This window comes from Antedon bifida, chromosome 9 (assembly GCF_963402885.1).
Source record: "Antedon bifida chromosome 9, ecAntBifi1.1, whole genome shotgun sequence".
NCBI lineage: Eukaryota > Metazoa > Echinodermata > Crinoidea > Comatulida > Antedonidae > Antedon > Antedon bifida.
The window spans coordinates 3,879,233-3,906,000 of record NC_136234.1 but is presented as its reverse complement, the minus strand read 5'-3'; the positions used below and the strand labels follow the sequence as shown (position 1 = coordinate 3,906,000).

Genomic DNA, 26,768 nt, shown 5'->3' with positions numbered 1-26,768 from the left:
AAGATGAATTGCAATGATGTGCACAATGATTTATAATCACTGGGTATAGGTTACCATATATTGATAACAAGAAGATAACTCAATACATGGAAGACGGAAATAAATTAAAACTGAACTACGTAGACATATCTATGCGCAGTGTAATACACTACTAATAGCAAGCTATCTTTTCAAGATGAAGTAGATTTTGAAGTAGTGTAGTGAAGCTGTAGCTTGGCAGTTAACATGCTTGCCTTCCAATCCCAAGGTCCAGTGTTCAATCCTGACTTAGTGCTCTTTCAACTTCACTCACTAAGCCTCAAATGAGACTTAGTTTATAAGCACGATAAATTATAAAATAGTTTATCCATCCTTCAATTGGCGAGTTTCTCGCTGTAGGATGTGTATGAAGAAAAACACAAACAAACAACCGTGTGTTCTGTCTATGTTACACAACAATCATGATATGTAATACATTACATTGCAATATTCTCATTCGTTTATCTCACTTTGAATACAGGCACAAACAAGGCTTGGGCTAGGGTGTGTCTGAGAATATCTTCAACATTACAGTACTATGGATGGATAAGAGGCTAACTATACTGTGCCTTGGAAGACTTACAGTACTGTTTTATTTTTGTCATGTTATATTAAGAGATGGGAGGGATGGAATGAAAGGTAGATGAGGGAGGGGAAGATATGAAGAAACAATTTATGTTGTTTTTTTTTTAGTTTGATAGAATAACATATTGAAACATTCCACCTATAAAACTCAGTCTGATTATTTAGATCTATAAAAACTCAGACCAGATGTGGGTTTTGATTATGTCTCATTGACTCATTTCATAGGTTTCAATATTAAAAGATTGTGTAAATATATGACCAAATATGTACTTGAAACTACGGAAACGATAAACAGATAGAAGGCTTGACAGGTATTATATCATATTAATTGAACACTGAAAAGGAAACTAACCTAGTTAGGAAATAATATCATTTTGTTATAATCATGTAGTTTCCAACAAACTGAAATACTGTACTTTCAGTATTATACAGGTATTCTGTTATAAAAATAGCAATGAAAATAAAAACAGGTATCTTAGTCAGGAAAAAATAGTTTGTTGTTATTTAGTACAGTTTATATTGTTGATTTTAAATAATTACCCAGGATGCCAAGTGCAAATGCAAACCCATATCCACTGCAGGGAGAATGGTTGCTAATTTGAGAAGGGCATTTCAGGAAAGGGTTTTCCTTCGATAATAATGATGATAATTCATAAGGAACCAAGACTAAAGCTCTGTCTACACTACCAAACTAGTTTTACAAAAAAAGTGTGATGTGCCCAAATATGGTAGTGATATGACATCATCATGTAAATATATGGGCACATCACATTTTTGTCATATAAATTTTGATAGTGTAAACAGATCTTAAGATGTTGTTAATACTGTAATTGCGATTCATCATCTCACCCACTCATTTTCCCTCACATTTTTTCCTGGTAATAAAGGCTGATGAGTAGCTATAGACTTAGTACTCACCAAATAAGGTGGGATATGCTTTAGTAGTGTTAAGCAAGCATAACTTAATTTAAACTACGGTATGTATGATGTTACAGTATGTCTATGAAACATTTTATTACTTGTTTTGATAAGGATTTGCGAAGTGTATATTTACATGTGTAAGTGTGTGTGTGTTACAAGTAGTATATGCTTTAGTAATTGGTTACATTGGTTTGGAGAGCTGCCTGATTTGCTCTTCTTAAACTGGTTTTATCAGCAAGATTTACCAAAATACATTGCTTCCACCCAACCAGTATTAAGCTCTGTCTACACTATCAAACGAATATGATGTGCCCAAATATGGTAGTGATATGACATCATCATTTCCATATGGGCACATCACATTTTTTGTCACATAACATTTGATAGGGTAGACAGAGCTTAAAAAATATGGTGTCAGTGTTCTCCCAATATAGAAATAAGATGTAACATCTACTAATACAAAAAAGTAAAATAATATTGTACTTTGTCTATCCATATTTTGTCTACCCATATTTTGTCAATATAATTGATATTTCTGTATTTAGATATATCTATAAGATTCGGCACTTTTTCTGAAATTAATTACAAAATTTGGAAAAAAGTAGCATTTTATACTGTTCATGTTTTTTGATTATTACATTTATTTCTAACATAATGTCTTTTAGAAGTGTTGATAAAAAGGTTAGATTGTCTGCAAAATGTAAGACTAAATCCAATAACGCTAGAACAGCAGCAAAGTTAGGAGTCTAGACCATAATTGAATGGATACCATCTTGAAGAATAACACTTCCAATACATGTATCTTTTAAGAATACATAGTTGAACGACCCCCTTGTCATACAGTTGACAAGTCCCTGCGGAATGATTCAGATTTATACGCATTGGAAACTTTCCAAAGTCTTTTCCAAATCTGCATAAAGCATAAAAATATGATGATTTGACTAAAAATGGAAATTGTAATCTTGATAGGAACTTATGAATCATGCAATAATCCTGCATTGTTTGCCGAGCATTGTGACATGTTATAGGACAAAATTTATGTTCATCTACGTACGAGCTTAAAGATTAAATGTATGAAGAGGGTAATCTTGTAACATACAATGTAAGAAGGAGGATGTTTACAGGCTAGATATCAATCATTGTACATATTCACTTTTTTATCTAACATACCTTTGCTAATTGTACAGAATCTAATCTAGCAAACCAACTAGTAAGCAAGTAAATGTTTTGTTAAATTAATAAACTTGAATTTATAGTTAATTGGCAGATCAAGCCTCAAGTACTAATAACATTTATTTCCACAAATAATAGAGCAAAATACATAATGATACATTCAATATTGAACATATAAATGCAAGAAAAGGAGTACCTGTACTTTTGCTAAAAGTAACCTTTTCTTTAAAAATTACAATCAGTCAGTAGCTATAGCCTTGAAATATTCAATTAGTAATTATGAAAATTGCTAGTTTGTTGGGGTGAACATCAAGGCCTGTTTTGTACAATATAGAAACCTAGTATACTATTACTTCTATATTAAAAGCATTTAAAAAAAGTAACTTAAACACTAAACTATACAGCAGTACTTACATTATCACATCTGAGACAAAGTTCTTGCATTCCCTCCGCTGACGCCACCAATAATTTGATACCAAACCTACTGTTAGCTATATTCACATCTGGTGTAACCTCACAGCCTGAAAAATATTTTTAAAAAGCAATGTCAAAATCATTCTACTGCAATTACTGCAGTAACTACAATGTATTGTTTTAGTCATAGTTTAGTCAATGCAATAGTGTTTATAATTACCAAAAAAGTATGCTAGATAAGTAAATAAACAGGTTAAAAATAAACCGATTGACTGCAGTAACTGAAGTACAATCAGTTAGACATTTGTCCCAAAAAATTGGAAAATTTGTGAGAATGAAACATTTTCCCATAACTATTATATTAGAATCAAATTGCTTGAGATGATTGTCCCACCATTCCTTCCATAATTTATGATATATTTTTATTATGTGTATTAGGAATAACTATACTAAGTTAAGTTCAACTTCAGGCCTGTGACATAGATTAGGAGGACAAAAGTCATGAACGAAAACAGCTGATAGGGTAAGGTGAGGTGCTGAAAAGAATGGTGAACACAGAGCAAACATTCCCACATACAAGCTCTATTCAACTGTCAAAAGTAATAAGAACATTTAGAAGAAATGTACAAGAATTCCAAAGCAAATATTTCTTATATTTCATTATTTATTTTATTTTATATGTATTACTTTTTATAAGCTTAGCAGAATGATTATAAATCCAGATCAGTGAAAAAAAAGGTAGTTAAACAATAACAGTTTATTTTTTTGAAATAAAAAATGAAAAATTTGATGTTAATTTTTTTCAATAAATTTGGTTTTAAAGAAAGGATATTAGTAATATTCTGTAACATTATATAAAACCTTTTAAAGTATGTATGTATGTAGTAGCTATGGAAAATTGCTGAAGAGAACAGAACCAGGATTCGAACTTAAGACTTATGTACTGTAGTTACAGAAGCACCATATAAACCACCGATCTACATAACATATAGAAAAAACCTAGACTGTAAGAATATCATTCTAAATCTGAAAATATATTTCATTACAGTAATTTAACACATTAGTAAACGTCGTGTCATGTAATTATATCATTATTGATTTCATAGTTTTACAGTTTTTCCTCAAGATGTCTGCAAAAGTTACGTGTGAATAGTTTTTATTTTATATTTTAAATGTACTGATGGATTATATAATCGGCAAAACAAGGTCGATGATGGTAGATTTGAGTTACGTCTTTATATAATTCATCTTGGATAACACGTGTGCTCGTCTTACGCTACCAGTAACATGTAATAAGTCATCAGCTGTCACAGCAAAAATGAATCATAAGAACATTAATAACATTTTAGTAAAAAATGCAATATATTTCCAAGTGTTGGTATGTTTATTATCACAGTGTAAAATCTACTAGCTAATCTACAAGTTTGACAAAAAAGTGTGATGTGTCCAAATATGGTGGTGATACGTGACATCATCATGTCCATATATGGAAACATCACATTATTTTGTCACATAAAGTTTGATAATGGTAGTTTAGACGAGGCTTAAAGGATCGCAACTAATATAATTTATAGGGTTCTAGTGGCAAGTTTGTGGTGCATCCAGGAATCCAGGATCTATGGAGGTCCATGGCCAAAACATTGGCTGACCCCCTTAAATCCATCTATACAAGTTTGTTTAAGAGTTATAATAAGAGACATTTTATAGTAGGTGCTATTTATTACAAAACTGTACAGATGGAAGAACTTAAATGAAGATATGGAGAAACAATCCAGTACACACCTTTTAATCTAGCTCTTAGGAGAAAAAAGGGTTCACCAGGCTAGTTCATTTATTTCTGAGAATGTCCCATAAGTACACACATGAAATCCAACTCATAGTGTGGGAGTTTAGCCAAAGGTAGATTTATAACATCAAAGCATTATAATACCTTCAACATTTAAATTATATAGGCCTCAAAGAGGCTCCTAAATCAGATACTAAATTTGCTTGACAGAAATTTCTTTCAATATCATCATCTATAATATTTCTAGTACTTTATTCAAAGTAGACAAGAAAGTATATGTACCGTTATACAACATAGATATATGATACAGGCATCTGAGACAAATGCAAAATACTTGGCAAATATACTTAATTGAGTTTTTAATGACGGAAAGATTTAACGTTAAGACACGCTGAGAATGCTGCACAGGCTTAAGTAGGAAGTAGTCAACTCCTAATCATGCTTTCGTTATAAATCTTTACCGCAAAACTATTTGCAAACGAGGCCGTGGTCACGTCATCGTCCGATTATACATAAGTTAAAATTCAATGAGTTCTGAAAGTAGTTTATGATTTTACTTGATTGTAGATATAGTGTGAATGCAGTGTTAGCCACAGCCAAAACATCTCGTTTCTCAGTAATATATCACGCTGCATCATAGTCAGGGGTCCTGTTAGCCTAACTTGTCTTGTAAACGTCAACAAGTCAATCTATTCCCTTCTATACAATTTCCACTTCAAACTAGCTTTCTATACTGTAATATGTGCTTAGTTTTATTTTTGACAAATCAATCAGAATTAACATCAGTAGAAATTAGACACCCTGGGAAGGGGTAAATGTAGGCATAAAAACAAAACTATGTACTGTATAATACTATAATATTATAATGAATATTATAAGATTAAAGAACATCTGCCTATAAATACTTGATTTACAGTTCTTCTTTCTAAGAAGTTGAAAAAGAATTAATTTAAATGACATAACCTAATTTGGTTGTCTAGACTGTTACCAAGTTTATAAATTGAGTTTCATTTCATATTTATATATATATATATGCGGTACATTTCATTTTTCAAAAGCCGCACTGACAAGATCTAATAAGATCGAAACAGTACTGTCTGCAGATTGGATATATATATATATTTTTATTTCATATATTGTCTTTTTATATATGATATGTTGAAAACAGAAAAACAATTTATGTTTAAAAAATGTATTCAAAATATTATCATTCATAATGTGATAAAAAATATATTTGATATAATAATTTCTATTCCAACATAATTTAGGGGATATAATGTCAGCATGTCACATTTCCTAGATAATAATAAAGTTTTATTATTGCTTTTTATTTATACAGTATAAAACATTTATAATATAACTATATAAAAGCAGTGGTCTGTCATCCTCTGTAAAGCATTTTTAGGAATATAAAATGGAACGTATGTTAATTATTGATGTTTAAAAAATAAAAAATTTCTACAATATTTGGAATAAACTGGAAAAACCCCACAATGACACATTTCATCTAGGTCACATGACTCTATGGCAATACCTTGTGACTTGGGAAAGACGTTGTGGCCCCAAGCTAAAATTTGATATCGATTATTTGCAGGTATACTTAATTTTCAGTTATTCTCAAAAGCCTTAAAACATGTGGAACATTGTAAATTGCTTGCCCTTTGGCGGCGATGGTGATAAGTGAAAGTTTCACAATGATTCTAATAGAAATATTGAGAGTCCGATATGGCCGCCAACAATGTACAGTATATCAAAAGTATGATCTACGAGATATTTTTAGAAACACCTTTTAATAATCAGAAATTTAATGAGAAGAAAGTCTTTAAATATTATTAATCTGGTGACATGAAGTTTTTAATGTTTATTAGGTGACTATTGATGAGACTGACGAGTTATTGTTCATTTTTGTGAGGTTGTGTCACCAGCTTTTTAATGAGTGAAGAGTTTACACCCTTATCATCCCCTAGCATAAATACACCGCTGGCTGGCATAACTACTAGGACGCCGTGGGTGTAACAAGTACAATACACCTTTGTTAAAGTCATAGGAATAAGGACCATCCTATTCTAGTCAGCTTGTTTTGATAACTATAACTTAACCTACGTAAAACTAAACTTTTCAACTTTTATTATGAGTTACTTTCGTTTTGATATAAGATTAGAATATGGGATTTACTGTATTTAGGAAATTAATTGAGGTTGCTTTTTGACTTGACACACAAATTGCATGTTATAGAAAGCTCAATCAACAATACTGTGCTTTCACACAATTGATTAAATGAAGAAAATAGGCATTCAAGTGGGTCATTTGCACTCCCACCAAGACAATCTACAACAGGACACTGAGCTCGCCTTGTCAAGATAGGAACTCATAACAGTCCTTTGATCTTATGTCTGGCTGCGACAAATACCAACAGTACTGTACTATGTACATATCCACTGCGGCATGTGGTGTCGTAGCCACAGATAAACCCTTTGATCTCTGGAGCTCAGAATCCTGTGGTTAGAATGCCTTGCTCCCACTGCTTGCATAAACAGCGAGTAGTTTGAGGAGCTATATCCGAGGATTATCTGCTCAAAACATCCCAGTCAAGGAGTGCATTCAATATGGCACCTCTTTCATTATGGCACCTTTCATCTGTATTGTAGTGATGCCTTACCTTTCAAACTGTGTTTATGTAATGGATTGTGTGGCATATCTTCTTTTGACTTGTACTGTGTCAGGTGGATGTCTCTGAATGTAAAGAAGCCTTTCTTGTATCCTTTCAGTGTTAATTTCTTTGGTCTGTACAAAAAAAACCCCACAAAAGACATAAAAATAAACAAGAAGCTATAGTATATTTGTTTATTCTTTAATCATGGAAAAATAATGTTAGAAATCCAATAGTCTTCAGTGGGATGGTTTTTTTTGTCCAAGTTTGTTGGTTAAATCTTGCAGAGTTTACACATATGTTCAATTTCAACTAATGTTATCAATGTATATAATTATAACAATTTAGTACAATTACAGTATTTTTTTTTTGGCCATTTATCACTCAACAATCTAGTATACTGCTTCTCTCTTACAATTCATTACAATTGTAGATTGTTTTTGGCATTTATCCTAGCTCATAGTCCAGGAGCCTTGTTATTCATTATTTCATGATGATGTACTACTACCTTCAGGCATGCTCTTAGCGATCTAATCAACATTTTAACCACGCAATCTGAGACTATTTCATCCATGCAAGGGAATCATTTCAATGACACTTGTCGGTATATAATGCAACCTTCTAATCCATCATGTGTGTACATCTATGACAAATGTCATACTGTGTGCAAGGGTACAAAACGTTTTGAAAGATGAAAGGGGTGGGGGGATGCGGCAAGGAGGATGTCAGGCATTAAAAAGAGAGGAAAAAAGTTGGGGTTCTTGGGAAAATTGAGGAAATCCTCACTCTCTTAGGACCAATGCCTATGCCTGTGTGTTTGTGTAAAAATAAACTTGTACTGTATGACTCCATGGTATGATGTAGAAACTAAAGATAGTCAGGCTGACTTTGAAGAAGTGTTTAAGAGAGGTAACTGTACATTAAAAAAACTAAGGAGAAATAGGATTCCTTAAACAGGAAAATATGCATAACAGTATAAAACAATAAAGGCTAAATTGTTTATGTTATGAGGTGTTGTATGTGTTTTACAGGCAACAGGAAAATAGATTATTACTCAGTCAATGCAAAGTTATAAGATTGCATTGTTTAATGATCTTTTCTATTGAATCGAAAACAGAAACAAGTAGTTTTAAGTATTTATTGCTGCTATAAATATAAAATGTATAACAATTTCAACATACTAATAGGATATATCAAACTATAGGGCAATTTCCTTTATGTTATATAGTATATATTAGGGTAAAACCCTAGTAGATATTTGATTTTTTTTTACATAAAGGGGACTTTTTACAGTAAGTGATGATTTCATTTTTAAAAATCTATTAATAATAATTACCTGAAATATTTGAATTCATCTTTCAGTTCTGGCACATTTGTGATGTCATGCTGAGGACAGAAGAGATTCAGAACATTATGAAAAACACAAGCTAAAATATAATTTACTACCTGTCTATAAAAAAAAAAAAGAAAAAAAAAATCTGTACATGCAACAATACATTTTGACATTTATCAAAGCTTTCTCCAATACATATACAATAATCAACATACAATCCTCTGTAGAATATAAATATTCAATTTACAGCCAAGATATAAAAACTACAGCTAGAAGCAAAGAAAACAGGTAGGAGTGTTCCACAAAAAAATCTTCTTTTTGTATTTGTCCTCCATTTTGTGGGGAAGGGCAAATGTCGGTTTATCCGGGTAAGTTGGGCACAAAATAGACCTAAAAGGCACTTACATGTGAGATTGAAGAGATGTTTGTTCCTTGTAAAACCTTTTCCAGATCCAGAAGGTCAGCATCAATGTCATCTTTGCCATTCTTTGCATTCATATCCGTTTGTTGTGGCAGAATTGATTGTAAATTAATTTGAAGCTGTGAAAGAAAAAAATTGTTGTCAACATATGGAAGAAAACAATTTTTTGGATGTATAGACTTTTATACTTTAGCACTGTAAACATTTATAATGATACCGCTTTTTTACTTTATTTAAAGATCTACCACCAATTTTTACTGGCAGAGTGACATTGTTTTTAAAGGATTTGTTATTTTTCAATTGAACCATGCCTTGTAAGATTGCTTTTAGGAAGTTGAATTTTCTTAGCAACTCTCTCAAGAACTGATGAAATCTTTTCAAACTTAAATGTTTTGTTTCACAAAATTAGAAAGGCAATCTATCAATACAAACGTAAAAGAGTGTGAATATTATTAAGCAAATAATGCCTAGTGATGACTTGATGAACGTCAACTTACTTGTAACGCGGCAAACATAACCATCTCTTCTTCAGTGCAATCAATTTCCTCCGTCAACAAACCCCACTTAGCCTGTTCGTAGATCTGATTGATTCGGACCGCATCTTGTTTTGGATCGAGGTCGTAGAATGAGAAGTATTTATAACGCAACATCAACGTATCGTTTTCTCGTAATCCTTGTTCCATTAGTGATTTCGACGAGTCCAACCATCTGAGAAGATCAGACAAGACAGTTGTTATTATTTTTTGGAGGACGCAAATTTTATCATGTAAAAATCAATCGCAATTCAGTTTTACTGTGAAGATTATTTTTAATTAATATATATCATTATCAAAATAATAATAATCAAAAAAGAAAATAATGGGAGGATAGTAGGAAGTACTATTTGGTATTACATAAACATTTTTTTTTGTCTAGACAAGACATAGGAGTAAATTGAACATCTTATATATTATATCTTAAATATGTATTTGTATTCAGTATAACATTTTTCTTTCTTTTGTTGCTATTATTAACATACAAAGAATATAACAAAAATAACCGGACTGAGTATTGAACTAAGAAAAGGTCACGCTTCACTGATCACCAACATAAACAAACGCGTTAGATTTCTCGGCCTCACTGCCCTGCTCAATCTCCATAATTAATCTGCAACACCGACTATCAATCTCCGAGCAAAAGCAGAAGCTAAGGATGACAACGTTGCAATTGTTGCCATACGAAAAGGTTGAATCATCATGCAATCAGCGAAGCAGAAATGGTTTCTATTTAACAATGTTTGCTGGCCTGCCAACAGATATAAAGGTTAAACTGAATTGATTTGAAGTCTGCATAGACCATGTGAACATACTTATTAATATGAATGAAATAATCACTGATTTAATTAATAATAATATAGTAAACTTCCTAAAATTAATTATCTAAAATTTAATACCAAAAAACAATTTGTATGTGAAAGGCAAGATTAATTTTTAAACCCATTCTAAAAATGTAATTTAAAAATTATGGTTGGAATAAAGTACTACTATATAGTTAATAATTTGATGTAAATAATACCTAATTTGATGTAAATCTGTATCCGGCTTTATAGTAATCCCTATTTCTGAAAAATCTATTAAACATTAATCCACAATACTTGTGTACTGTAATCACATTCATGTTGAGACGTTGCTATTATGTGAAATTAATATCATACTGTTTGGTGATAGATTATTGATGGGGGCATATATTATTAGTGTAACACTACAAAAAAATCATAAAATTCTATTACATATTTTTTATCAATTTATGTAACAACTAACATTGTTACATAAATAAATGCTTTCATGAAAAAAGTTGATGTTTCATTCAAATTTATAACTATTCAATGTGGATTGAAACACACAATTATATTGGTTCTCGGGTATAAGCCTACAGTACCTCTCGAACCTCCTTCATTAGTTCGTACAAGAGGTCGGCGTTAATTTATTTGTCTTCTGTTGTTTTAACTGGCAATATCTAAACAGGAAAGGAATAGAGGAAGTAAAAAGGAGGAAGAGGGAGAATGTCTGGAGTAATAATGCGGAATACTTCCTGCAATTTATTGTGGCTGTGGTGAAATAGAATTCTTTAGGGAAAAGAAGTTCTGATGTACTATTACTAGTATTTATTGTAAAAGTTCCCTGTGTTGTGGGTTTATGGTACAAAGATAGATTATACTTAGTTAGTGACAGAAAAAAGTATAGAAAAAAACAAATTTAGAATACAAACAAAAGAGAAAGTAAAAAGTAATGTGGGTTGAATGCCTTTAACAGTTTAACAGAAGACAGTGTATTATAGTATATGATGAATTATTACATTTAAAACTAAATAAAATGTTCCTTAAATCATTTCATATAAACGCAAGTTCATGGCAACAATAAAAAAGCCATATTTAAAATACAAACGAAAAAGAGAGTAAAAAGTAACGTGGGTTGAAAGCCTTTCACAGTTTAACAGAAGACACTGCATTATAGTATATGATGATGAATTATTATATTTAAAACTAAAATATTCCTTATATCATTTCGTATATAAAGGCAACCGAGTTCATGGCAACAATATTGTTATTGTGTACAGTGATCTATCTAACAGAATTGACCATTGAATTACTTGACCATGTCAGGCCAGTCACGTTTTGACCAACAGTTACATCATTCATCCTGTCAAAATCTATACCATCACAGAAACTAATTTTGTCATAAAGTGACCATCCTTCATTTAAATTAAAACAATTGATGAGTTTAAATGTAATGACCATGACCACTGACCAACTAGTTTAATTAAATTCACAAATGGCTAATTATAATTGCAATTTAATTTTCAATGGTAACTAAAGTCAACGTTCTGACATCAATACAGTTTCTATGAATTCTCTCCCGAAACTTGATAGTTTGGATGACAAATATTGTTGAATTTATAAAATATTCATAGTGTTATTATTAGTAGACTGTTAATTATGTAAAATGGTTCATTGGAAAGAATTGGCAAAAAAGATACTTGAACCCAAGTATATAGTACTTTACTGAAAACATTGATATATTTTTGTCAAATTCTAAGAATTCTGTCCCACCTAGTAAATATGTCTGTCGAAGTAGAAGAAGTACATGTACACACAAATAATACTGTGACTGAAAAGTTTAGTTCCAGCTACAGGCCTGTGGCTGTATTCATCATTCATACTTCTAAGTGAATACAATTTATTAAGGGAAATACTTAAATAATATTGAGTTAAGTGAAATATTTAATATTTAAGGGAAATATCTCACTTAAGTGTGATTGGTAAATACGGCCACTGGGTACCAAATTGGTGAAAATTAAGGTGTTGGAATTACAGTATACAGTACTCATATTCCATTAAGAATAAACTTGTGTGCGAATTTAGCCTAATTTTAAGTGGTGGGACAATTCTTGAGCATAGGATTACTGTATACTCAGTCATATGGTTATACAGATAAGTATACTTTTAAATGTTGTCGTAATCACAAACATTGTAAGTAAATTCGGCACCAAAAAAATTGTGAAATAGACATTCTGTAATTGAGATGTTTGTCACGATTGTAAACAGGTTACCGGTTTTGTTACACTTACAGGTTTTATTGCGTAGTAGTCATTTTACAGGAAATATGGAATCTAAGACTTGATGGGTTAGCAGTATGGACTGTAACAAGTCCCTTGGTAATTTGTGTCCAACTGGTATAGAGTATTAACCCTAGTAACAATATCCACAGACTTCCTAGCAAGGCTAGACACAGTCTAAGCTTTTCACCACAATATCATTTAAATAACATATTTCATCTTGTATGTAATACATGGTTACGAAATTATTGAAAGATAGGTAAGAGCTTTCGCGCGAGTAAGTGCGAGGTGTACAGCTTCAGTGCACCATGATCACAAAGATTGGGCTTCCCTATTACATAACTGAGAACAGGTACTAAACTTGCTTATGCGATGTATTTTTCTTGTTGTTTTATTGTTTTAATTATGCCAAGCAAAATGAATTTCCATTTTTAAGTGGACCAATACAATTTCTTGAATCTTGAATCTATAAAGATATATTTCTTATGCTTGGATAAACACCAAATTTTTACAATTTTTAATTAAAATCTCTTTAAGTTGGAGTTCACCTGTCAAATAAAAGCTCCTCTTTCCCAACTTTGAATACTAAGCATCTTATTTTTAGAATGGTGGCACTTCTCGCACTCCATTCAAATGGTGAATATAATCTGGTATTTCAATTTAATAAGAAATAATTATGAGATTGTACCGTATATTCATACTATTTGTTTATAGTTACTGTCAATGGCCATTGCACTTAGACCTGGAGTAAAATACATTAATGTACGAAAATCAATTAACCTACAAAACTGTCTACATCTCTATAAGACCACATCATACACCCCATTACCCAGATTATACATTGTAGTCTGTGTAAACATACTAATTGGCAGCCAGGCCTAATTTACCATAATTCTGGCTCCAAAATATAACAATTAAATCTTTTCTTACAAGTAGGTAAAATCTATACTTAGTAGTATACCACTATTCATAATATGCGCACAGATGCGTAATAAAAGGCTCTGATAAACTGTAATTGTATAAGTGTAATTTTTCAGGTTTAGGAGGTAACACTTTCGACTGATAGTGTCTAGGTCGTTGGGTACCGACGGCGGAACCTATTGAGTTTTGACAGGAAATCTTGGTAAGCCAATACAAATGGTTAGATAGACAGTGATCCTACGACTAGTGGCTGCTAGCTTATAATATTTAGTCAGTGAACAAATTACAAAATAATTATACTAAAGTTGATAACGGTATGTGCTTAAGTATTGTATTTGTTTATTGTATTAATTAACTTCTGGTTGGTATTCAACACAATACAGATATTTTATTTATTTACTATTATAATAATTAATATTGTACCTCTGCCAAGGAGGTTATATTTTCAACAACTGTTGGGGGAGTGGCTATTGCCTATTTTCAAATCATGGTATACTGTAGAATGGCAACAATAACTTTACCAATTTTCTTCTCTGTCAAAAGGACAATATCTGGTCAAATTAAAACATACATACTGTACACAATTCCTACACATGACACGACGAGTCTAATTTGCACTAATGGGATTGAACATTTTTACAAATTCTCATTTTGCTGATTCAATCAACGTTATGTGTGCCCGTTGGTACTGTAATTGCTAGATATGGTAATATCGTTCATCTCCATCAATCCCATAAAACATAACACGATGTTAGGTAATTGAACTTGCCTCGCAAAACAATCTGATAATTAGGGCTTTGAAAAAAAAGACCTATGATGTCATTAGTTCATCACAAAGTAAGATGAACTTTGTGCATCTTATGTACCAACAAAGATTGTGCATTACAATTTATACTCTACTACACTATGATGATTTTTGTGCATCTTGCATGTCAATGGGACACAACGTTTTGAAAACTGTGCATTATAGTATGGTATGATTATCCTAGAATACTAATTAGTGCATCTAAATCTTACATCATGCCAATAGGGCACAACATTTTGAAAACTGTGCATTATGGTATGATGATCCTAGTACACTAATTAGTGCAAAGGGGCAAAAATTTGATGATCGTAGAACACTAATTGCTAGTTATCTATTTATATATTTAAACCAGATCCAACACTGATCATCACACATTCACCATTTCATCTTCCACCATCACCGCCCGTGTAGAAAGTGTAATTAAACTCGCAACATCGGGAACAGCTTAACCCATTGGATGCTAATTACTAGTGTGACCTTATCTATCTGACCTACATCTTGATAAATAAGCTAAAAATAACAAGTTACCAGTCAATGGCCTGGAAACGTATGTAATGTTTCATGACAAATTATGAATAAATGATGTAAATCTATTAAACAATCGGTGTGTATCAACAAAAACAATTACTGGCTATAATTTGTCAGTTGAATCTCCATGAGCGGCCACCTCCCATATGGACCCCCTCCCGTAAGCTGCCGCACTTTCAAAAGCCTGCTTGTTCTTTTCCTATCTTTTTAGTGCATTTGGTACCTCCCGAAACGGCCGCAGCCACTATACAGTAAAACTAAAAATTAGATTTTTTGTGTGATAAATTACGTCCCGTAAGCGGCCACCCGAAAAATTTGTATTTACTTTTGACAACAAAAATACAAAATTGTTAATTATTTATTTGAAGCGGTTTTAAAAACATTTATGTGAAGAACATTTATTTGTTTCTTAAATGAGATCTGAGAAAACTACACATATTTTGACCGAAAACCAAACCATCTTTATTTCCTCCATTCATTTCCTCTTAAAAAACCCAGTGTGACTCGAACCTAGTTTTGTGAATCTACAACTGTACATTATGATAGAAAGCCACCATAAAACATGACCAATTTTACAGAAGTTCAGTGGTTTTGTGGGTAAAATAACAATCTTTGTTTACTTCTGATAACAATCTATGACGTAGATTTTCTGATGTGAGTGGGATGGTAGATACAGTACTTTCATAATTTATGGTTTTTAAAAAAAAGAAAAGATAAACGGTTTCATTGTATCAAAACGAATGGACAATAATTACGACATAAACCACAATTTTAATGTTACTAAATTTTAATTTGATAACATTTACTAGGAAGAAAGATAACTTTATTATTTAGCTTTCCAATTACATGATGGGTTGTCCATGAAGAACCAAACAGTAAACAATAACATGCTTTTAAAAGTCATTAATCACTTTACAAGTTGAATCCTCATGACGTAACCTCTCCAATTACAACCCTAAATCTGCAGAACTTTTATCTACAGAAAGTATAATCCTAATGGATATGGACACTGTTATTTAGTTCCTTAAAATTGTTTTCTCATTCATTCATTCACATTTATTTGAAACATTCCAAGAAAAAAACAAGCATACATTTACAATAAGTTACATGGTAAAAATAATAGGACATGTTTCAGGGATCGGAAATAGAAGTAAAAGAACTTGTCTTATACCAACCCCTAAACAGAAAAAAAGAAAAAACAACTGCATTTATATTAGTGCAATGAAACAAAATCTTCTGATAAAGTTAACAGGACAATTTATCTAGCCTACTGATAGCACCTTATTATAGACACATGAGAGAGGACACAAGCTAAAGACACATCCAAGCACCTCCCTCTTTTACTTAGCACATCAAAGCTACATCAACTGTACACATTACATATTGATTTGTTCTAAAGTCACTACTATACAAAGTTATGTCAATATCGTTATGACTGCTATCTTCATGATCAGTCAATATTAATATACCGTAAAATGTGGGTTAAAGTACTTGAACTTATCCAAATATTGGGAAAATATTAAAAACATCCTAGCGAAGGATAAACACATTTCCCATAAGTCATCAGGAAAAGATTAAAGTTAAACAAGGTATGTTTTAGTGACATTGATTAGTCAACATTTTTTTGGACAATTTTGGGAGACTTTTTTATATTAAAACATACAGTACTGTACTATAAAAAAGCATAAAGTTTCAAATGTGTTGAGTGTTCTAAGAGAAACGACGACGCTCCATACTTTATTAGTTCAAAGTTGGACAACCTACAGTAAAATGTTTACTTTTAAAATGCACATTGTTTGATAAAAAACGCCTCCAGAAATACTTGTACTATTTACATAAAACACCTATCTGTGAGCGTGATTGTAGTCAATGAAAAATATAACTTCATATATATATTCATTTTATCTATTAAACAACAAACCCACGCTATGAAAGTGTTTACCAGCAACTTGACTTTTAAACTTTACACAAAAAGTAAAAATACATTCTTCTTTCACTTTTATTTTATTTGTAGCAAAAGTTCAAATGGACAGAGGAAATGTACCAGATACGATGATGTTGTCGAATGTTGCCAGAAATCTTAATTTAGCAAGAACGTCAAAAGAATTACAGAGTAACTGTACAAAGAAGTGGACATGTACTTTGTTTGATTATCTACTACTACATTGTCTATGTTATAAACTAAATCAACCTAAAAAATAAATTTATCATTATTCCAAAAGCTTGAATGTTTTGCTATATTTCCTTTCTTGTTAATTTTGTTTGGCTACTATTGTACATTAGTCGTGAGAATAGGTAAACACCCAAACAGAGTTGAAACACTTGTATAGAATTGGATCAGAGTATAAATAAACAATGGCTATTGAAATTAGCAAACAGATAAGCATCCACGACGTTATCCAGCATTAGAATGGTTTGTTTGTGGATCTACCTGGAGCCTAAAGATTTACATAAAATTATCTTAAAAGATCAGAAGACAATTCAAATCTGAATAAGAGAAAGGATTGTGCAAGATTATTGCTGTCAAATCAGAAATCTTGATAGTGCCATTCCCACCATTAATAGCATCAGATCAGATAATACAGCACAGTCAGATGTGAACAACTACAGTACTGTATTGTACGATCAAAGAAGTCGTCAACATATTACAATTAAAAGATTTCAGATAAAAACACATTTCAGTCACTAACACAATCTATAAACTCTTATTCTGTTGACCCAAGGTGTTTCAATTGACCGTTTGTCCAAAGGGTCAATACGAGATGACCACTCATCTGAACACAGCACTTGAGGCAATGAATATTGTGTTTACACTGGCATTTAATTTAATTCACAGTTTGGTTCTTGATCTAACAAACTGTCAATTTTCCCAAGTGAGATATTTTTTAATAGATTGCCCGGACATTAGGCTTCCATTGGGACTGTCATATTAACATTTTAAAAAGTACACTAGTAGTAGTACAGTCATACTGTACACTAATGTACAATATTCAATATTTTTTTTATCTATAAATAGGATCATAAATATTTTAAGCAAACAATACCCTGGTACAGTACAAAGTCCAAAATAAAATGACACCATTTTTATCTCGTCATGGCATCATACTTTTATAGTTTCTACTTTCTTTACTTATTACCTTACAGTGTATGCAGTAGGCATTTTAATTAATTTATCAATAACTACAAACTCTGAACTCTTCCAAAACATGACACAATTTTTTATACAAAAGAGGAAACACTTTTTTACTATTCTTTGCAGCGATAATAAAATTAGTAGATTTTGGAAAGGTTTTAATTTTCCTGTTAGTTTGGACAAAGTGCAGTGTCACAACTGTGTAATTCATTTATTCTCCATATTTTTAAAAATATGTCATAGTTGTTATGTAATATTAAGTTTTTATTAGTAATTCATTTTTAATTAGTAAGTATTATCAGAAAGAGTGAACTTTTCTCAAGTATTATACAATAGAAGATAGCTTAGTACTGTACGTCTATCACACAGATTGATAAAAACCATACTAGTTTACATGGCATAAAGTACAATAGATTATTTAAATGGAGTTAATCTATTTTTACAGGTCTACATGTTTATCTGTTTTATAAATTTAAGGGAAAGAAAGTACAGTAGTTTAATATCAACATCAAAATTAATTATCCTCATAATTCCGACCAATGAAATAGGTCATGTCACTGACCTTTGATAACCTATGAGACAACACTTTTCTCACAAATTTACATTCAAGCAAATAGTCTCATGAGGGTAATTATAATTACAATTAAAACTTCTTGAAATTGTTTTTTGATTACTAGGTCATTTATAGAATAATATTCTGGTGCCAAAGTAAAAAAAGGAGTCTTTATTACTGTATTAGTATTACCCAGGAGGGACAAAATAGGTTGGCAATTGGTATTCTGTTTGGTGGTGTGTATGTCATTAGTTGACCCTAGCTTAGTAGGGGGCAGAGAGGGCTTGAAGGTTTGATGCGTTGAGAGGATTCACATCACACAGGAGGAATAGGATGAAGAGTCATACCAGGAATATGAATAAGGGATCACCTTATAAGTTAACTACAATCAGATGAACTCAGGGATGTTATAAAATGTGTTAACATTTATTGGTGGTGTATTTTTATTCTGCAATCCTTAAAAACCGCTTTGTTTGCATGAATCGAAACGTAAGCTTATACGAATACATATTTATTTTTCCATCTTCCAAATCTCTTTCTGCGACAACTTTCTTGAGTTTTTCTCGCTTCAGCGAAATTAGTAGTAGTTCTAATGGTTTATACTTTTTGCGAAAAATGCATAAACAATCAGAGGTCAGGAAATGAGTCATGACGTCATTATGAACACTCACATAAATCGAAATACTCATCAGACACGTGATGGAAATGAAAATCACATCTATTGCTCCTGAAGTGGAAAGGGTAGCATTTTTTGTCTCTGCGAAACATTGGATTCTGGGTGATTAAATTAGGAAAACAGGGAACCTTAGAATGACAGAATGTACTTACCCCTTATTTATTATGGCTTTTTCTCTGAATGTCTTCGGCCTGACAAGTCCATCTAAAGCTTCTCTTGTAGGTACTTGAGGACTGTTTGTGAGCGACATGTTGAGGCCTTCACAAGACCCATCACTATAGCTAGATCCTGTGCTATATATTGACACAGCTGTTCCGTTTTGTCCTGGGAAACTTGAGTTTGATCCGGGCGTACCAGGAGTATTGGTACCGGATCTGGATTTATTAAAAGGTGTCGGAGAGTGTGGAGCAATTCCGTCCAAGCTCCCGGTGGATGCTAAATCAGCACTGTTACTAGACGCCATTGAGTCTCGGTCTCTGTCGCCCCGCTTTTTCCTTATTGTGTCTTTACCATTTGGTTTTAATAACGATTTTTCTTGTGGCCGCCTTAAAAATGATAGTTCTTCTGGATGACGAATACCTTTACAAATAAATGAACAAAAAAAATGTAAATTTAACAAATGTATCTTCTCAAATTCTCAGAATGGATAATAAAGTAGGTAGACGAGGGTGTCCTTTTGGCACTACACAACTAGTAAATAACTTTTTAAAATGATTTAATTTACTGCAATCTATAACTTAATTAGCTTACCAAGATCTTTACACAAATCCTGTACGGCATTAAACACCATACTAGAGAAACTAACAGGTAGGTCGAGGAGTTGCATGTCTGGTAGCTGTACTCGCAGTGTTTTATGCATCGGTGTGAACCAGAGTTTAGAATCAGCCATCACGTGACACTGGTCAAGCGTGGAGTTGGTTCGAAGCAGCCAGGTGTTTTTATCTGGCCACCACATTGCGTGGTCAGACCAGTCCATTGTCACATCTGCAAAAATAATTGTAATTTACTATAATAGTCTTGCAAATCAGATACTGTAAATTGTAGGGGTCAAACATTTTTTTCGTATACTGTATACATATATTTTTTATACTGCAGCTCTTCACGGGTCATATAAAATACCCACAAGGATCTTATTATTGGCAATAAAATTTAAAGTTATGCAAATAGTATAATATATTTATTGTATAATAAAATAAAAATTTAAATATTGTAGTCAATGACCTCAACAACTACAACGTAGAACCTAATGTGCTATTGATCCATAATATATAAACCATGTTTCATGATCCCATCGGTGGATAATTTAATTATTTAATCTGCTAAAAATATTTTAATGACAATGAGACTGAGAGCTAAACAAGTACGGTAGACAGTGGCGTAACACCTATGAGCTCTCACTGGCTAAGCCCAAGGAGCTTATGGGGGCCCCTGAGCAGTGCCCAGAGGAAAAAAACAGGCATTAAAATATGTCTAAAAGGCTAAAAACGGCAGAGGCCTCTAGCATTGGAGGGCCACTTAGGGTTCCTAATCCAGGGGCCATTACACCACTGAATGTACTGTAGATATTTGAAATGGTACTTTATAGATCCGAGAACAATCGCTTCTACCCAAGACTCAAACTTGAAACATGGGATGCAATCAAGTACTGAATTAAGAGTGAACCACAAACGAGCACTTTTAAATGCATCCTTCTAAACGCTGCTGCGTTAGAAGACTGCTAGATGACTTTTGAGCCGATACCCATTAACTACTTAAATGATTTATTTTAAAACGCACTGTGATGATTGCACCTAGCTAGCAGAAAAAGACACTTCCCATGAGAATTGTAGGCATTGAGAAAGTTAATCCTTCTGACATAAAATAATATAATTTATAATGGCAAAAACTATAGTGTGTGAAGTTGCTTGTTTTTTTAATCTATTTTGAAATAAAACAGTTTAGTTGGCGTTATGCAGCAGAAACAGAGCCAAGCATAGTAATTATAAGATGCACTGTACCTAGTATGACACGTCAGATAATGACACTCCTGTATCTCTGTACAGTATATCGTTATTATGAGACATATAGAAGATATCCCATTGGTATAGGATGGTGGGGAGGGAGACAAATGGGAGAGAACTTTTCTCAAGCATTGGGGCTCAAAGGAAATTTATTAGATAATTCTTGTACAGTATAATCTAAGAAAAAAAACATGACTTATTGCCATGGTTTAGTTGACAGACAGCCTTATTATTTAAGGCTGAAAATGTAATATGGTGATGATGATCATGAGAAGGCTAGGCTGTAAAGGGAGTCACAAAAAACATGAAAGATGATAAACAAGGGTATTGTATACAGTTACCATGACTACAATTCTAAAAGAGACTACAAAAGAGGCAATATAGGTGAGGAATATTATGTTAACAAGTCAGAAGTACTACACTTTCGTTTTTTTATATTCATCGTATCGTATTAATATTTAATATTTGAATCTTTAATATTTAATACATAGCATATTGAAGTGTTACATGGCATGATTCAGATAAAATTGTGTAATTTTAAACTGCCTCAATAAGGCCTCTGATGTATCATACAATATTACATATAGCTCATTCACGTGAAAAACTAAAATGATGAATAATAATTTTTATTGCATTACAGCGTGTTTAATGAGAAATAAACCAATGAGGCCTTTGGGTAAAAATATTAAATTGTACTATCTACCTGCTATTAATAGAGTACTGTCATGTAAAATAGACATTTAAAAAAAAATTTTGTAATAAGGAAAATAAGATTGTTAAATCTCTGTCTACACTAGTGTGATGTGCCCAAATATGGTAGTGATATGACATCATCGTGTCCATATGTGGGCACATCACATGTATTTGTCACAAAAAGTGTGATAGTGTAGATAGAGCTTAAACTGCCTGATACTAAACCTACAGTACTTTTGAGATATGCATTTTATGTATTCCTGCTAATTTAAATAAAATATGCAATGTACGCCCTCCCTGCCATAGATCACGACCAAGCTATTTAATGAACATTTACTGAGAATACAGCATTTTAGCTTCTTTGATTAAATCATAAGCTCTGCTACACATGAATGGCGATATCAATAATAATCAATGTAATTAATGACAAACCACTTAAGATAAATTAACAGCTTAATTCTAAATATTGAGGTTGTTTATTTTGATTTATCACTTGAATAGAAATAACTTACAAAATATCAATATAAATCATAACTTAATTAATAAATATTAATTAATTATTACAGTATATTATAGTACAAGAACATTTCAAATTTTAAACCTAATTTCTAAGCAATATATAATTTATAATTATTGCATCATGATTTCTGTTTCTTACAAAGTGATGTAGTTTTATGTATAATCCAATGTTTTAATATAATCCCACTAATAGTAATATTTAACCCCATGCTAAATTTGGCAAGAAAACACTTTGACAAATTAAACATTGTAAATGCTTGCATTCTTCCTCCCCTATAACACTGCCCTTCCAGTACAGTATATCACCTCCTCTCCCCTCACTGTATATAAACAAAAAATCTCTATCACTAGTTTCGTCATCAAGCTCTGTCTACACTATCTAGTATCAAACTAGTTTGACAAAACAAATGTGATGTGCCCAAATACGGTAGTGATATGCCCAAATATGGTAGTGATATGACATCATCGTGTCCATATATGGGCACATCACATATTTTTATCACATAAGGTTTGATAGTGTAGACAGAGAGCTTAAGATTGAATACAATGTATTTGAATAATCTCAATATTGATTGAATTACTATGCAATGTTGCCGCTTCGCTACCCTAATCAACTTTCTACTTAAACAATTGTCCAGCGTAAGCGTTTCCACCTGCTTGAGCTATTGATTCTCCGTTACGACATTAACTGCTGCAAAAGTCAAACAACAAGTTACGAATGTGCTCAACATTGCTTTGGTTTAAGATTTAGGTACAGCTAATTAATAGGATTTCTCAAGGGGGACTCATCCGGCCAGGCCCCACCCACTAAAAAAATTACTATATTAAATTACTATGTTATATTATTATGAATAATCATGATGTATTACCCCATTTTCAGAGCAGTACAGTTTTCTTTCCTGTACTGTTTTTAGGTGTCAATTTTATCCTTTTATATACAGTATATAATCACCATTGGTTTTAATACTTTTATACTATTGTTTATATTTAGAATATGTAAATATCCTTGTAATTCAGCTTTGGCTGCGATGACGATATTAGAAATAAATGAAATGAAAAAAAAAAAAAAATTACAGATAGGACATTAATCAAGTAACAGAACAATAAAACATTAAATATAGGTTTATTTCAGTTTCGAACTACTGCGTGTACCTTATTGAAATTATCTCCAACCAGCTTGCATAGTACTCTACTCTACCAGAGTACCAACCATATTTATAACATTTTGAAACACATAACCGTTCTACCATCTGCTATGTTACTAGAACATACTTATGACAAATGTATAATATTGTGTGTACAGTACTACTAACCATATTGTTTCTACAACAACCAATGTGTTCATTAGTCCTTGATAAATGAGGTTCCATTTTGGTTGTTTTTTTCACCAACTCAATTGCTTTAAAACACAAGCTAATGTTGTGGAGCATAGAATAGAAGAAGAATAAATGCCATTCAGATAATTAATGTTCAGGCCTATATATGGTGATACAGTGTACGCTCACTCAATGTTGTCGAAAGGACGTATACTATAATATACTATACATTACAAACTAGTTTGACGAAAAAATTGTGATGTGCCCAAATATGGTAGTGATATGCTTAAATATGGTAGTGATATGCTTAAATATGGTAGTGATATGCTTAAATATGATAGTGATATGCTTAAATATGGTAGTGATATGCTTAAATATGGTAGTGATATGCTTAAATATGGTTGTTGTGATGTTTAAATTGGTAGCATCATGTATACATTATTACAAGTTTGTCATAGACTCATACAGTGTATAAAGTTTGATAGTGTAGACAAAGCATGAAGGCCTCTGGTATGGTTTTGTTCGGACGTAAAGTCAGTTACATGTGTAACCGTGGAATACCCTTGAGAGCAAAATTAAGTATACATTGGTTTTGTAAAGAACCAATAAAATCATTAATCTTGGTAGGATCAGAGTAGAATTAGGACAACATACTAGAAAGAGTAGCTTGACGTTGTTTACTCAATGACCAGGTGATGAGAGTATGTTACACATGAGAACATCAAGGAGACTCACTCATCTGGAATTGTATAGGAAATGTGATGCGATTAATCATAACAAGGCAGACATAGTCATCAATATTAATTCTGCATCTCAGTGGGCTGCGTTGGTAGCGAACTGTATGAGGTGGGTAGTACTGTAGGAGGTACAAAAGGTGGGTATTATAATAAATTCCTGGGGGAAAAATACTCATCTACTAATGCGAAAAGTGACAATGTAGCCTAAAATAGGTTGTACACATGCATGATTTTTGTATTAGTTTTCCCATTCTCTATTGCCTCCATTTATATACCATTCTCCTTCTTTATGTGAACATTGTTATTCATACTCTACTATACTGTATTCTCACTCCTGAGGACAATCAAAGTATATTGATCGAAACGTTGAGAAACTCAACAGTGCTTTTCAGAACTATATACACATGGTGTACCGCAAACTTTATTATCAACACATACTTTACTATATTACATGAATTCTTACAGAAGCTAAAGACTAAAGCTCTGTCTACACTATCAAAACTTTGTGACAAAAAAATGTGATGTGGCCATATACTGAATGCACATGATGATGTCATATCACTACCATATTTAAGAATATCACTACCATATTTGGGCACATCACACTTTTTTTTGTCAAACTAGTTTGATAGTGTAGACAGAGCTTAACACAGATAAAGACAATAGAAGAATTAAGGTGGAAGACTGGAAGCTACCAACACCTACCACATTTTAACCACAACAATAATCATATCAACCATAATTATAAACAACAGAAACCACACAGGAAGGATAAGGAGTAGGGTTTAGGATAAAGAATGCATCCTTTATAGCACTTTCTATTGACAATGTACAGTATTGTACCTTCCCAAGTACCTACAGTATACTACTGCAGAAACCACAAAATGAGTGACCCTTTTCGAATAACTACTCTATGGCCCTGTTTCTGCTGCCAACTAAATACCGTATATTATACGGTATTTTTTTAATACCGTATATATACGGTATATTTTTGGCAGCAGAAACTGCGCTCATAAAAAATATACCGTATTTTGTATACCGTATTTTCCCCACAAAATTTGTGGATAAAATACGGTATTTACAAATTTATACCGTATTTTTTGTACCCGTTTCTGCTGCCAATAAAAAATACCGTATTTTTTTTTTACATGACAAAAGGTCACCATTCGTGTTTTTATTGTCTGTCGCTGTTAGCTGCTTTACACACATGTATAGATATATTCGGCGAAAATGTGGAGCGAATACGTCACAGTTTTACTAAATAAATGTGTGTGGGGAAGCTAAAATGTCTGACCAACTAAAAGGTAATAAAAGGGACAACCACATTTATAAAGACATTTCTAAAAAAATAAAGCAGGAGTATGGAATAAACTTGTCTCCAAAGCAAGTAAACTCAAAGCCGAAGAGCCTGCGAAAGCAGTACAACATTGCAAAATACAATAACTCGGGGAGGGAACGAATTAATTGTCCCCATTACGATGTTTTCTGTGCTCTCACAACATCTCTATCACTAGGGCTAGGCTGTTGAAAGTGAGACGTAAAACTTCCTTTATTGCGAATTTTAATTATCGATCAAATAAATGAATGGCAATTTGGGTAAAAAAGATGAAATTTAACACGACCACCCAAGAAGTATTGTTAGCAGAAACGGGGTACTAAAAAATACGGTATAAAAAATACCGTATTTTATACCGTATTTTTATACCGTATTTTGAGCAGTTGCAGCAGAAACAGGCCCTATTAAATTGTTTACTGCAATTTTTCAAAGAATACTTGTTTACTACATCCAATAATTACCCACAAAACATTTTAAACTTTGCCGAATTAATGTTCTGTATGGTATTACTATAGTAGGCGTATCATGTGGTGCAGCCAAATACTGTATAGTGACGACTGCACTTTGGTTATTTTTTTAATTTAAAAAACATATTTAAAAAAATATATTATTCAACATGTGCCAACATGGATGGCAAACATAAAAAAGGAAACAGA

General features: G+C 32.2%; 1 protein-coding gene across 1 annotated transcript in view; it reads right to left on the bottom strand.

The window, feature by feature from the left end:
- LOC144852539 (fermitin family homolog 2-like) overlaps positions 1-26,768 on the bottom strand; it is a 44,921-nt gene that overhangs the window by 5,656 nt on the left and 12,497 nt on the right. The window contains exons 3-9 of the mRNA XM_078710416.1: positions 20,262-20,495; positions 19,664-20,090; positions 9,799-10,009; positions 9,286-9,420; positions 8,884-8,933; positions 7,557-7,681; positions 3,112-3,218 (exon numbers count right to left, since the gene is read on the bottom strand). Coding sequence (XP_078566542.1) covers positions 3,112-3,218; positions 7,557-7,681; positions 8,884-8,933; positions 9,286-9,420; positions 9,799-10,009; positions 19,664-20,090; positions 20,262-20,495 — 1,289 coding nt within the window. The remainder of the gene's footprint in view (positions 1-3,111; positions 3,219-7,556; positions 7,682-8,883; positions 8,934-9,285; positions 9,421-9,798; positions 10,010-19,663; positions 20,091-20,261; positions 20,496-26,768) is intronic.